The 15475-nt window shown below is 39.9% G+C and overlaps 1 protein-coding gene across 3 annotated transcripts in view; it reads right to left on the bottom strand.

Moving 5' to 3' along the window:
* The window catches only part of SLC39A8 (solute carrier family 39 member 8), a 78866-nt gene that overhangs the window by 37931 nt on the left and 25460 nt on the right, over window positions 1-15475 (bottom strand). For all 3 annotated transcript variants that reach the window (XM_043871382.1, XM_043871380.1, XM_043871381.1), the window contains exons 3-4: window positions 8682-8844; window positions 1852-2021 (exon numbers count right to left, since the gene is read on the bottom strand). In XM_043871382.1, the coding sequence (XP_043727317.1) occupies window positions 1852-2021; window positions 8682-8844 (333 nt within the window). The remainder of the gene's footprint in view (window positions 1-1851; window positions 2022-8681; window positions 8845-15475) is intronic.

The raw sequence follows: 15475 nt of genomic DNA, 5'->3' as shown, positions 1-15475 counted from the left end.
ATTTTTCCCTCAAATCCAGAGTCAAATTTTTAAAACAAATATGGCAGCTCACTTGGATTACTGTTTTCACAAGAGATCTTCTTGAATGTAGAGGATTCTAGTAAGTTCTACAGAGATTAATTAAGAACCGAACTCCAGAATAAAGAAGAAAAAATTTAAGATACCAGGCGCACACACACACACACACACACACACACACACACACACACGATGATAATGAAATAATGCATCATTCAAAGAGCATAGAGCAAGAGCTAGAGTTTGAAATTATAGAGTCAAGAAGTCCTAAGCAGATAACAATTACAAACTTAGAATAGAAGACTCCTGGGTTCTTGTTCTACATTTGTCTCTGTGGGGGAGACCTCATGCCACATCTTCATTTCAGTGGCTTCTCTGGACCTACTTATACAGTGCAAAAATGACATAAAATACCTGCTCCATATACCTAACACAGAGGGTACAAAACTAAAATAACAAAGGGGAAGTAGTTTTGCCACAGAAGGAATAATTATGTAAATTGGGGTTATTATTAAAAAAGATAGATTCTTTAGTGTTTACATGATTCTCTGAGCACATCCATCCATAATTCCCTAATTACCACAGAAGGGCAAAACAATATCTTTAAGTGCTACTGAAGAAGTGTCTTATTTTCCTAGTAAACATTTTTATGTATTATTACATTTTCAATAAAATAGAAAACTTCAAAATCATAAAGGTACAATCCTCAGTTCACATACAATATCAGTTTAATTTAATTTGACCCACAAATCAGATGAGTTAATATATATGTTATGTTAAATATGGTCCATGTATAATACTACATGTAATGTTTATATTCAGAAAGCCTGTACTATAATCCTGGCTATGTTACTGATTATAAGTGATTTAATCTCCTTGGATTTTAATTTTTGCAATTTTGAATTTTAATTTTTGCAATTGAGGGTTTGAAGTACATGTTCTCCTAGGTCCCTTCTAGATATAATAATAATACTATGACTTTAACAAGCTACATCCCCACTTTCATATAGTTCTAATTTTCTAAGACTTATGCACCAAAGGTAGCACTATTTTCTCTCTGTTTGTAGCTCCACCTTTGTGGGTACATGGGCTGGAGTGATACCATCCACATGTGTATGGATTTCTCTGGTTCCCCTTTGTGGCTCCTTCCTAGTAATGTCTTTTGCTCCTTCCCATCTCTTTTCCTCTATTCATTCTCCTCCTTCTGCCTCTCTTCCCTATATGACCACATTATAGATTTGAAGTATAGATTTGAAGTATCACATGCTGATCAACTCTGGGCAATGGCATCTATAACCTACTTCATTACAGGAAAAAATAAGCTGCTATTTATTTATCGGCCCTCAATTGATTTCCTTTTTCCACAGTCAAAAAAAAAAAAAAAAGCAGAAATGAAAAGGTTTGTCAACCTTTTTCTAACATGTCCTCTGATCTCCTACAACTGTCGTAAATATACAAAGGAATTTTGTTGTATATGTTAGGTAAATTAGATACTGTGTGCTCTTCAGAAATAAATAAATAATAAGTACAGAAAATCGAATTTGCTGAATGTGCGACAGAATAGAGTTGTTAAGGCCCTCCAAGGTGTCCCAGGGCTGTCTGGGCACGTCGTGGTGGCTAGCCACCCAGAAGATCAATTTTCTTCCTGACACTGACTTCCCCAGAGCTTGGAACAAGCTTTTTCATTTGCTGTGATTCAGCTTTTTCTTATCCAAAACACTATAAACCAGACCATAAACTGCTGCAAGAATTATGGAGGCTTAAAATGTACAAAGTGCCGAAACATTTAAAAACAACAGTTATTCACAGAAACAAACAGCCCAACCTCCTTACCTCCGGTATCAGCTGGAAAATTGCATTTGAAAATAGAGTCCCGATGGCCAGCCCCACAAAATAGGTCAGAATCTTAGGGAAATAAGATTTCTTTATCAACGGAGTCAAAACCAATCCAAGGAGAGATGCCAGATTAATAATTGTCACTGACAGGAATCCATATCCCCAAACTGTGGGTGAGAGGGAAAAGAGTAGAAATTAATTAGAGCAAAGGGGCAAATGACATCTTACTGCACATTAAGCCTGAAACATGTTTCTCCTTTAAAGGCTTGAAAAGGTATCTTCTTAAAACAACAAAATCTTTTCAAGGAAAATTATATAGAAAACTGAGAATATAAATACTAACAGTAACACTGGAGACACTTTCCTCTGTCCTAAGTCATCATTAGGGGATTGCAGACTTTCACAGCTTACGTGGAATTTGGGGAATATCTAGCACAGTGATCATCCAAGACCCACAGGTTCCAAGCTAGCTGGTTTTATCTGTGGTTCAAAGCCCAGTTGACAACTCAGCCTTTCAGAGAAATAATGCAGGCAGTGTGTTTCAAGGAGAAGATATGGGGGGATGCGTGCGAGGTAGGGGTGGAGTTGGGTGGGAGTGGTTAGCTTCAAGATGACCATAGTTGCTGACACTGAGCTGGTCATAATCACTCGTCTGCAGGCGCCTGTGGACACCTCCTCGGGGGAGGGGGCACCTCAGCCCCCCGCCTGGGCCTCCAGAGAGCCCCAGTGTAGTGAGCACTCAGGAAGGGAGCATATGGCAGCGGGAGAGAGTGGATACCTTGTACAACTCACCCTACCGGGCTCAGGCAAAGGTGAAAATATGCTCTACATGTAGATGGGGGTGCATTCTTCGTATCTCTATCCCCAGGGCAAGGCACCCTAGTGATGCTTAATAAATATTACTTAGAATGAAATGATTGGATGGCATCCTAAGGTCTTTAGCCAATGGTATGCATGATCTTTGGGTCTCAATATCTCCTCGGTTATCCTAGAGGAGATGGAAGACAAAATGGGAAAGTGAGGAACAGCCTGTGTGAACTGTGCAAGTGGCAGGGTAGTACGAGCTGAGATACAAGTTGGCCCCTGGAACTGCGTGACACGGGCTCTGCCCATGGCCCCGCTCACGGCGTGCAAAGGACAGTGTGAAAGTTAGAAAGCTGCCTCTGAATCGTCACTTCCTTAAAATGCCCAGAAAACATTTTTAAATGTTGGGGTGCTTTCTTTGTTGACACTATCGTTGAGGTACGTGTTGACGAGTGCTTGTCATGTGCCACGCACTGCTCGGACTAACCTGTATTAAATCATTTTATCCTCACAAATCCCTATGAGGTTAGTACTACTATTACCTCCTTCATGCAGTTGAAAAAACCAAGGCACGTGGAGTTCATTTGAATTTATTTAAGTTGCCTGAGTCATGTGAATAGAATGAGAGATTTCAAAGCCAGTCCAGTCCCAGGACCCACTTTGCTTAGCAGTATGCTTTATTACTCCTTAGAGATGATCTAATTTTTAAAAAGCCCAAGAGACTCAACAAAACAGTGAACATTTTATACTGTGCTTCCTGAATACAGGATTGCTCACCATTATTCTAATGACTCTACTACAAATAAACAGTCCTAGCAAATGGAGCCTAGAATGTAGACCAAACCGTGGTTTCTGCCAACGAGGGGCTTGAACCACTGGCTTCGGGAGGCTAGCAGGAACAGGTATACACAAAGCAGAACAAGGTAGCTTGGACTGAGCACCAGGTGAAAAGGACAGATAATAAATGTTACAATATTACCACAAGGATCATCACAGCACCCACCATGCCTTTATCTTCTGCAGATACTTTCCTATCAGTCCTAGACTCCTGACCATCCCTACAGAGTTATCTCACCAGACTCTGAAGATCCACCTTGTTCCCATGTGTTACCTTATCGCCTAATACAGTACTACCCACGCCCCTCAGCACTTCCACTTAGAGAAAGTTCTCAACCCCACCCCTTCCTCCAGAGTATAATCTGTGTGTGTAGCCCTTAACACAAACATCCTACCCCATCACTCACCTACATGTGTTCATTCTTTCAATAAATATTTATAATCTAACCAGGTAGACAAGATATATACACACTGAAACTAAAATCAAAAAATCAAAATGCAAAGAATTTTTTGAGTATCAAATAAAGGCAAAGCCACTACACGTATTAAACTCATCAGCTTCCCCCTAAGATATCCTATTCCACTACCCTTGTCCACTGTTTCTATAAGCAGCAGAAGCATCAGGATGAATTTCAATTTCTCACTCCCCACAGTCAATTCCAAACACAATTAGCAACCAAACTCGATCAATTCTGCTTGAGATATTTCACTCATTTCTCCATCCCATCGCCTGTGCCTTGAGTTCAGGCTCAGTCATCTCCCAGTCTTCATCAGCTGCATTATGACAGCCTCTGTCTGGTCTTCCTCTTTCTACTTGACAGAGCCACCGAACTTATTATCTGAAAACACGCTTCTGATCACCTTGTGTTCCTATTTGCAACTGCCCTTCATATAAACTGCCACACGACCTCGCCAGTATTATTTATTTACCCCCTTATCAACATGGCTTTCATGCAGACACAAGGTTTTCCTTATACAGAATATCTCTGCACTGTGGTTCTTTACCTAGAAACACCTTTCTGTCTCCATTGCCTGACAAACTCACACACAGCTCTCCAAACCAATGACAAGACCTCCTCCAGGAGCCTTTCTGGCTCCCCCGGGCAGCAGTCTCTTGCGCATCAAGTTTCCCATAGTTCTTTGAAGATATCTGGGTCATTTGCCATTTCTTGTGTGCCACTATCATTTTATCACTTATGTATTTGTCTGCTTCCCAGGTGACGCTAGTGGTAAAGAACCCACCTGCCAATTCAGGAGACCTAAGAGACTGATCCCTGGGTCAGGAATATCCCCTGGAAGAGGGCATGGCAACCCACTCCAGTATCCTTGCCGGGAGAATCCCATGGACAGAGGAGTGTGGCGGGCTACAGTCCATGGGGTCACAAAGAGTCGGACATGACTGAAGCAACTCAGCACGCATGTATGCTTATTTGCCTACCAATTATAAGATTTTCAAGGACAGGGGCTATGTTTTATTCATTCTCAGAGCCTAGAATGTTGCCCAGCAAATAGCACACATACCCTGATGAATTAATGAATGCCATACTTTCAAGGCACAGCCTAGAACTCTGTCAAAAAATATCAGTTCATTTGCTGGTCCAACGTTTCTAACCTTCTTTACTATCAATGTGCACATTTATTGGAACCACCTGGGGAAAGGTGGGAGTGTGAACCATCACCCTCCAGGTACACAGACTTTACTCAGGGTGGGGAAAGATCCATTCATCCACTCAACTTGAGCACCAAAGAACAAATTAATATAAAAATATTCCTTGAATCTCTCCATCTACACATGGGACTCCCTTTAATGATCTGTTTCAGAGAAAATCTTTTCTCTCTGCTTCTCAGTGAACTCTGAAGGATTATTAATAAATTTTCAAGGAATATTAGTAACAACAGCTAACACTTACTGAAAGCCCACAATGTGTTGAGACTAATAAGAACTTCACCTTTTCAAACTCATTTAATTCTTTTATTTCATAGAGTTTTTAAAAGGATAAAATTACACAGTTAACCCAGTCCCTAATGTCTTAAATAAATGTAGTTGTTTTTTAAAAATTTAGTAAGTAGACATGATATAAATTTTAGTTCATCTGGCTCACTTTATACAATGAAACAGGAGTCAGGAGACCTGGGCTCTCATCCCACCTTAGGTATTGTACCTGAAGGAAGCCATTTCACCCCACTGGAGCACAGACTCATGTCATCAGCTGTATTACAGACTTGGACAATGTGATTTTCAGGGATACTATTATGGGTAAGATACTATTATTCTTATCTGTTATTTGAATTGAATGGCATTCTGTAACTAAAAAAAAAAAAAAATGAGGCAACTTTGGACCATTAACTTACTGCTAAAATATAATTAATCTCCTAGAGAATTTAATTTACCATCAGTTTATTGCATTGATCAATATGAGTTTATAAAGCACATGAAAGGCAATTTCAAAATCACAAAATGTGAGGTCTCAGATTATGTGAAACTCTTTTATCTGCTCACTGAACTATCAGAGTAAATGTGCTCATAAAATCCTGGTATCATGACTCTTTCAGTTCAGTTCAGTTCAGTTCAGTCGCTCAGCCGTGTCCAACTCTTTGAGAACCCAGGGACTGAAGCACATCAGGCTTCCCTGTCCATCACCAACTCCCGGAGCTTACTCAAACTCATGTCCATAAAGTCAGTGATGCCATCCAACCATCTCATCCTCTGTCATCCCCTTCTCCTCCCACCTTCAATCTTTCCCAACATCAGGATCTTTACAAGTGAGTCATGACTCTTTGGCTCACTTTTATTTTGGTTTTTCATTCCCTTGAATGAGCTCAAAATTGTCTCTGTATTAAGTAAACTGCTATATAAAGAATCCAGGGCATTTCATTATTTAAAAAGTCATTTCTTTCTTAGAAAAGAATAGTCTTACATGGGGGTCAAGGAATGGAGTCAACCTCTGAGCACGTGTATAAGAATTGCGAAGGCACATTCTTCCTACTTTCTGCCAGGCACTGTTCTAGGCACTTGCATATGTTAACTCATTTCCAACAATTCTATAAGGAAAGTACTATTACTATCTCCATTTTACAGATGAAGCACAGAGACAGGCTGTGTAATCTTGAGCAAGTGATTTTGAACTGTCTGTGTCTAAATTTCCTAGGCTGTAAAATGGGAATAGCTGTTCCTTCATCATTTAGTTGTCCAAAGATGAATTGAGTTAACATATAAAAGAATTTGGAAAAGTAGCTGTTATAGTAGGCACTACCTAAAGGTTGACTATGATCATTATTTTTGCCTGCATTGTTATCCCTGTTACTCATATATACACAAAGGAATCCAAAAGTTAGTAAAAATAGGCACGTCCTTTGTTGAGGCTTCCCTTTTCTTCTCCATTTTTACCCTATGTTCTCTATCTCTTTATGTTCTCTGTCTATATCCACATTAGATGTGCTCGCTCAGACCAGTGGCCCCAAAGAACACTAGGATGACAAACCTCCAGCTTCAACCTAGCCTCTGGATGTGTGTATCCACCATCTACTGGACATCACCCCTTGTGGGTCTACATCAACAGTTCACACTAATCACATCAAAAATACACTCTTGGTCCTCACCACTCGCTTCCTCAACAACAAAGTGCTCCTCCCCAGTCCTGTCCACCCCAGGAGACAGGTGCAACCATTTATACAGTTTCTCTGGCTCAAATTTCATTCATCTTTCCCTCTCACACATCCAGTGCAGAGGGCAAACCACATTAGCACCATCTCCAAAGTCTATCCTGAGTGCCCATATGCTTTGACGATCAGTCATCTGACTCTTTGTGACCTCATGGACTGGGATGTCTTCCTGGTGAGAATACTGGAGTGGGCTGCCATTTCCTCCTCCAGGGGAGCTTGCCAACCTAGGGATCGAACCCACGTCTCCTGCATCCTTGCATTGCAGGCCAATTCTTTATTGCCGAGCCATCGAGCCATTGGGGAAGCCTCACTGAAATCCATCCTGAATCTGACCACATCTCTGCACTTCTCTCCCACTTTAGACCAAGTCCCCATTTCCCTGATCCATTTCCTTGCTTCTACTCTTGCCCCATAACAACTTATTCCTCAAACTGCAAGTAGAATAATCTTTTACAAATCCAAATAAAATCATATCACCCTCTTGTTTAGAACCCTACAGTGTCTTCATACCACATTCAGAACAAACTTCAATAGTTTACCACACCCTACAAGCCCTCCGTCTCTGCCCCTGGCTCCCATCTCCTTCTACTCTGCTTACTCTGCTCCAGACATGCATGCTTTCTCACTGACGTGTGAGCACATGCCAAGATCATCCCCAAGCTTATGTTGGTATCCCCTGGACCAAGAATTCTGTCCCCCAGAGAAGATCTGGCCATGGCCCTCTCCCTCCCCTCAATAATCCTTCATAAACAGAAAATGAAGGGAGAAAACAAATGAGAATTAAAATACTCATGTGGGGCAGGTAACAATCCAAGAATACCATGAACTTGTAGAGTTAGTGAACAGCCCCTCAACAGTTGGTTTATCTCACTGATGAAAGAATTCTTCCACACATTTAATTAAGTATGTGAACTATATAGTAAGAATACACTCGGTTAAATTTTAAAATTTCTTTACAAGTGTTTTTTAATGCAATAATCTATGGCAACACTATTATAGACACATAAAATAGTCAGTGGCACTTTCTTTCATTTTTGAAAATCAAAGCAGTAATAATTCAGTACCTTACGATTTAATTTAAAATCATACTAGCTCCCTTTTCCCTTTACTGACAGTGACAGATAAATGGACAGGTTTTAAAATAATATGATAAGCACAAGGTAATGGAAAAGGATCAATTATGACCCAAATAGTGAATGCAAATAGCGTAATGTGCCATCCAAAGTACACAGCATAAAATGTATATTATTTAAAACTAGACCAAATTTTATAAAATTTTCAGTTGGTACCAAGTAAAACTTTGACTCCATGAACAGAAGAGCATAACCTTTGAGGCATAAATGAGTTCTAGTTATGCTTACTCTGAAAGATTTCCAGAATATAAGTTGTTTTTTTGGTTTTTTTTTTTAACCAAGGGATTCTGTGCAGATTGATTCAGAGCAATAAAGTAAAAGTATCTTGATTTCATTTCAGACTAGCCCACAGATTCTTCCAACAAGTGAGAAAAAAAACTTCCAACGTACCCTCTGAAAGACTTGGTTTTGCTTTGTGTTTGAGCCTCTCCTCGCAAGGGTGAAAGTTCAGTTGCTGTAAGACCGCTGGACAGATGACAGAGAAGTTTGAGCTGGTGATCTGTGTAATATTTGAAAAGCCATGAAGGGAAAAGATCTCTTCAGCTGATAAACACTGAAATAGAAGAAACAAAGTAAACATATATGTGTCAACATAGTAAAAGTCCACACGCAAAGATACCATAAAGAGATACAAAGTGTTTTCTCTAGACACTCAACATTACTTTTTATACACAAGCCTAAGGGAAAAATGTATCAGTTCAGTTCAGTGGCTCAGTCATGTCCAACTCTTCGCAACCTCCTGAATCGCAGCAAGCCAGGCCTCCCTGTCCATCACCAACACCCAGAGTTTATACTCAAACTCATGCCCATCGAGTTGGTGATGCCATCCAGCCATCTCATCCTCTGTCGTCCCCTTCTTCTCCTGCCCCCAAGCCCTCCCAGCATCAGGGTGTTTTCCAATGAGTCAATTCTTCACATCAGGTGGCCAAAGTATTGGAGTTTCAGCTTCAGCATCAGTCCTTCCAATGAACACCCAGGACTGATCTCCTTTAGGATGGACTGGTTGGATCTCCTTGCAGTCCAAAGGACTCTCAAGAGTCTTCTCCAACACCACAGTTCAAAAGCATCAATTTTTCGGCGCTCAGCTTTCTTCACAGTCCATAAAAATGTATAGACCTCTATAATTGTGAAGCAAATCACACCTCTTTAATGCTAGAAACTAGAAAAATGGCCCCCAAAAAATTTCTTGATCAACAGTCTATCTATAGCAGCCAAAATATAAGTTCAGGGATTTCCAGGATTTTAAAAATATTAACAGTGAACCAATTCACACAAAGAGCTCTAAACCAACTCTATATCCTCAGTCTTCCATCTCTGTTTTTCTTTAGTTCAAATAGGTATTTCATGGAGGCTATTGAAGTGGCCCTGTATAGCATTTCTTATAGACAAACACACCTGGTTCCCTTATAATTTCATGATTAAGAAATTCATCCATCCTAGACTAAAATAATAAGAATCTTAATATGTATAAGTTGTTTTAAAACATGTCTTTACAACAAATCATTGTTTGCTAAAATATTTATTATTCTTAGTGATGGTGGGTAGCTTTTCTACATCACAGAAAGTTTTGAAAATGGTGCGAGGCTGTTTAGAAATTCATTTAACTATTAATAAGGAATAGAACCTGCATGAGAAAAAATTCTCTTCAGAAATAACTTTTTTAAAGTATCAGTTTACTCAGGTATATTTTAACTGTAAACTTTCTTCTATATACTTGCATTATTAAGATGAATATAAAAGAAATTAAGTGTGTTACTACTGCTAATAAATATTGTAAGAGTTACAGAGCATTAAAAATACTGATTCACTCAAAAAAAAAATTATATCTCTAATAAGTGCAAAGAACATTTCTTCACATACTTCAGCCAATATTTAAGCCCCACTAAAACTTTCGCTTTTTCTCTGGACTGGATTGTGTCCTCCCCAAATACATGTTTTGAAGCCCTTTGTTGTTGTTTAGTCGCTCAGTCGTGTCTGACTCTCTGCAACCCTACGGACTGCTCCTCTGTCCATGGGATTTTCCAGGCAAAATTACTGGAGTGGGTCGCCATTTCCCACTCCAGGGTATCTTCCCTACCCAAGGATCAAAACAGTCTCTCAGGGTCTCCTGCATTGCAGGTGAATTCATTACCAATACAGGTGAGCCACTGGGGAAGCCCTTCTGAAGTCCTAACCCTCTACAAAATGTATGAAGTTGCCAAATGCTAAGACTTCGATTGCCTTAAAGAAAATGCACATTCAGACAACTTTTAAAGTTGAAGTATGTGCCTAAAGTTGTTCTTTATTTAACCTGGTTCATGAAGGTGAGAACTGTGTGCTATCCCTAGAAGAGGTGACAATACACTCAACGCTCTGTTAACAGTCTCTCCTAAGGTCAAGAATAGGGGGTAATAAATGAATGGAGGGAGAAAAATTGCTTGATGGCCAGCCGGGGGAGAGAAAGTGGGTATGGTTTATTCATTACCATGAAGACACCTAGCAATATAATTGCAAGGCCCAAACATTACAGAGTCCAGGGAACTCCCTGGCAGTCCTGTGGTTAGGATTCCACACTTTCAATTGCCTAGGGCCTGGTTTCAATCCCTCTTCAGGGAACTAGGATTTGGCAAGCTACAAGGCACGGCCAAAAAAAAAAAAATACAGAGTCCATGTTCTCAGTTGCCCCACTGCATGATTCCAGAAATAAATAGGTATGGAAGTAGAAACACAAAGCTGCACTGTTTCCCTGCAAGGAAATGCCTCCAAAATAGGAGGAAAGGGGGAAGCTGGGCATAGATAATGTGCAAAGTCTTCTCAGAATTCACAATCTAAGACTTCCTAAAACTTGATGACTGCTAAACAGTTCCTTTTAGACTCTAATGTGACGCATTCGTGGATCAGGAAATCCACTTACAACATCAGAGTCAGCATTTTGTAAATAAGTAAAAAACAATATCATAGAAACTGTAGAGTATATCACATAAAACTAGAGTAAGGATTGTTTAGTCAAACTTTTGCTTCAGTTATGCTTTAGACATACCAGACACGTGGATTCCCGGCCATAATATAAGGTTCATTTCTCACTATAAATGGCAGTCAAGAGTTTTAAAGTCACTATCCTTATGGATACCAGACTGTCCATTGTACATCATTAAAGACACTCTCCTACATACAGTTAAAAAAAAATGCAGTCAAGAATATAAATCAATATTGTAAGATAGCTGAGAGTCTTGATGATCTGTGCTGAAAGAACAAAAAGGTAGTGAGACAACAAAATTCAAGCTTTGCTTTATGATTTTAGAATGAGGACTACTAACAGTATGACAAAACTGAATTAATGGCAGGCCTGCTTCATCTAAATTGGCTATTTCAGAAAACAAACAGTGACTGCCAGAAAAGGGGGGGGGGGGGGGGATGAAGTAGGTATAGGGGATTAAGAGATACAAACTCCCAATTATAAAATAAATAAGCCATAGAGTTGTAATATACAGCATAAGGAACATGGTCAATAATGTCATAATTTTGTATGGGGATAGATGGTTACTACTGATCACTTCATAATGCCTGCAAATTTCTAATCACCAAAACTCACATAATCTAATATAATCTAACATAATGTAATCACCTAAAACTAACATAATATTGTATGCCGACTATATTTTAATTTTAAAAAATAAAAATAAAGGAGTGAAGTTATGAGTGAAAATTAATTGATGAGTTTAATTAAATATTAGGTTGGTGCAAAAGTAATTGCAGTTTTTGCACTGTTGAAATTTGACATTTGATACCGGAATACATTCTTAAATAAATGTGGTCATGTTACATGACATTTTAATGCACATTGCTCACTTTATGTTTTTTTGCCAATGACTTATGGCTTGCTGTTTATTTTGTATTTATTTTAGACTATGGAAATGATGTTAGACAAAAAGCAAATTCAAGTCATTTTCTTTTTCAAGTTCAAAAATGGGTAATAAAGCAGCAGAGACAAGTCGCAACATCACCAAAGCATTTGGCCCAAGAACTGCTAATGAACAGACAGTGCAGTGGTGGTTCAAGAAGTTTTGCAAACGAGATGAGAGCCTGGAAGATGAGGAGCACAGCGGCTGGCCAGCAGAAGTTGACAGCCACCCACTGAAAGCAATCATCAAAGCTGATCCTCTCACAACTATACAAGAAGCTGCCAAAGAACTCGATGTTGACCATTCTATAGTCGTTTGACATTTGAAGCAAACTGGAAAGGTGAAAAAGCTCGATAGGTGGATGCCTCATGAGCTGTCCGAAAATCAAAAAAAACGTCATTTTGAAGTGTCATCTTCTCATATTCTTGGCAACAACAGTGAATCATTTCTTGATCGGGTCGTGACATGCAATGAAAAATGGATTGTATGTGATAATCAGTGACAACCAGCTCAGTGGTTGGATCAAGAAGAAGCTCCAAAGCACTTCCCAAAGCCAAACGTGTACCAAAAGGTCATGGTCACTGTTTGGTGGTCTGCTACCTGTCTGATCCACTGCAGCTTTCTGAATCCTGGTGAAACCATTACATCTGAGAAGTATGCTCAGCAAATAAATGAGATGCACCAAAAACTGCAAAGCATGCAGCCAGCATTGACCAACAGGAAGGGCCCAATTCTTCTCCATGACAACACCTAACCACACATTGTACAACCAATGCTTCAAAAGTTGAACGAATTGGGCTACAAAGTTTTGCCTCATCTGCCACAGTTACCTGACCTCTGGCCAACCGACTACCACTTCTTCCAGCATCTCTACAACTTTTTGCAGAGAAAACACTTCCATAAACAGTAGGAGGCAGAAAATGTTTTCCAAGAGTTGGTCAAATCCCAGAGCATGGATTTTTATGCTACAGGAATAAACAAACTTATTTCTCATTGGCAAAAATGTGTTGATTGAATGATTCCTATTTTGATTAATAAAGATGTGTTTGAGCCTAGTTATAGTAATTTAAAATTCACAGTCCAAAACCACAATTACATTTGCACCAACCTAATAGCTACCAGCAAGTGGAATGCAAACAGTTTTATACTGTACCTTCTTTGGTTTTAAACAATCCTTATTTTTATTGTGCTTTGAAATAACAAAGTTGAACCTGACACAAAGAAAGCAGTTGTCTAAGAAAGGGCAGTGCTTTCCAGAGCAGAGATAAACAGGATGAGCTCCCAGGGCCTGGACAGAACAGAGTGGAGTGACAACAGAACCGGCAGAACCATTGAGGAAGTTCAAACATCCTCTCAAACACACCCCTTCTCCTCCAAATAAACAATGAATGAACTATAAAACTGGTGTGACCAACAGGGGCTCCTCAGAAAACAGCTCAGGGTGATTAACCTGAAGAGTATCTGCTTCCGTGTGCTTTCACGGGCTCCTTCACATTTCCGTACTGCCTGTTCTTTCCACCTATTTGCTCTTAGAACACTGTTATTCTCAAGACGGCCACTCTGAGGTCTGCTGTGGCCCTGTGAGCTTTGTCAAAAAAAGCTGCAGACTGCACCCAGCAGCTGCGCTAAGGCACAGTGGCCTGACTTTTTCCTAAGATGTTTTCTACACGTTGAGTTAAACTCCTACCTGCTAGTCTCTTAACCACATTAAGACGATCTCAAAGGGGCCTTATACACACAAAGTACCAAATAAGTGGTAGAGGTCAGGGGATTTAGATGCATCTCCTTAATGAGACCCCAAATTATATTTAAAATCATTTTAGCAGATAGTTCCATACATCTCTTCTGCTTCCCCCACTCCACCTTCCACCAGTGCTGACTAGTGAGAAGTTGTTTTGGTTCTCTTCCAGACATATCTTTGTAGGGATTCTGGGGACCGGTCCAAAGAGAGGACAGGGGAAGGTTGAATGATTAGGGCAAGTTCCTCCCTCAACATTTCATACAGTGGAAATCTGCTTATACTAAGTGCCAAGGAGTTAGGCAAGACTTGAGATTACACAGCTCAGATAAATATACAGACTCCTCCTTGACTAGATTTCAGTCAGGTTCTTCTAAGTCCTCTAGACTTCCCTGTAGCTCAAACGGTAAAGAATCTGCCTGCAAGGCAGGAGACCAGGTTTGGGAAGTTCCCCTGGAGAAAGGAATGGCAATCCACACCAGTATTCTTGCCTAGAGAATTCCATGGACAGAGAAGCCTGGCGGGCTATAGTCCCTGGGGTGGCAAAGAGTCGGACACGACTGAGGAGCTAACACAGTCCACACAGTCTAAGTCCTCTAGGCTTCAGCTTTGCATCCATCCTTATATGGCTGCTCTGCCCAGTTTTAGCAAGAATACTGCTAAATATGGTTATAGAGAATCCCCTGTCCTTAACATGTGACATTATCCGAACATCCTCAATATCTGGTGAAATTCCTCATTCCTCATGCTGATATCTGATTAAGCCTGGCTTTAGCAGAAATCCTGTTGGGTCTGTTTAGTCAAAATCCCTCTCTACCTCGGATGTTTCCTCTCAGTAGTTTCCCATCCACCGATCCCCACGCTGCTCCTTGGCTGTAAATCCCCACTTGTCTATAATGTATTCAGAACTGAGAAGAATACTGTTCTATACTGAGGTACTTTCCCCCTATTGCAATAGTTCTTGAATACAACCTGTTTTTATTACCTTACTATCAGACTTTTTTTTTTAACAATACCAAACTATGTGTAATAATTGTACTACACATCACAGAAATTCTTTCCTTCACTCAACAAGCATTTATTGCTTCATAAATTCTTGGTATGACACTGATGGGAGAAGCTGATGGTGGGGGGATGCTGGAGGGTGACAAGAAAGAAATGGTACGAAGAAAAATAAGTCATACTTTCCATCAGGAAACTTAAATAATTTTGGCAGCAATAAATCAGATACACCAGTATCTCTAAAACCAGGGAAAAAATGATAAAGTAATGATAAAGAACTATGAGAGTTCATACAAAGCAGAAATAATATGCAGAGGAAATAGTCAAAAACAACTCTGAGGTCAGAACTCCAGGAAAGTAGAAATAGAATGTTACTACTTGTGGGATTAGAGAACCTAGGAAAAGAAAGGTATCAGAAGGGTGGTGTCAAGTTTGACTTTAGACTTTTAAAGTTACAACGCCTGCTTGTGGGACACCAGGTGGAAATGATGAATGAGCTTTCTCTGGGAAAGGTAGAGGCCAGAGATCAAGATGTGACTGTCTTCTGTAAAGAGGTAACAGCT

This window comes from Cervus elaphus, chromosome 17 (assembly GCF_910594005.1).
Source record: "Cervus elaphus chromosome 17, mCerEla1.1, whole genome shotgun sequence".
Classification (NCBI taxonomy): Eukaryota; Metazoa; Chordata; class Mammalia; order Artiodactyla; family Cervidae; genus Cervus; species Cervus elaphus.
This window is presented reverse-complemented; position numbering and strand designations above follow the sequence as displayed.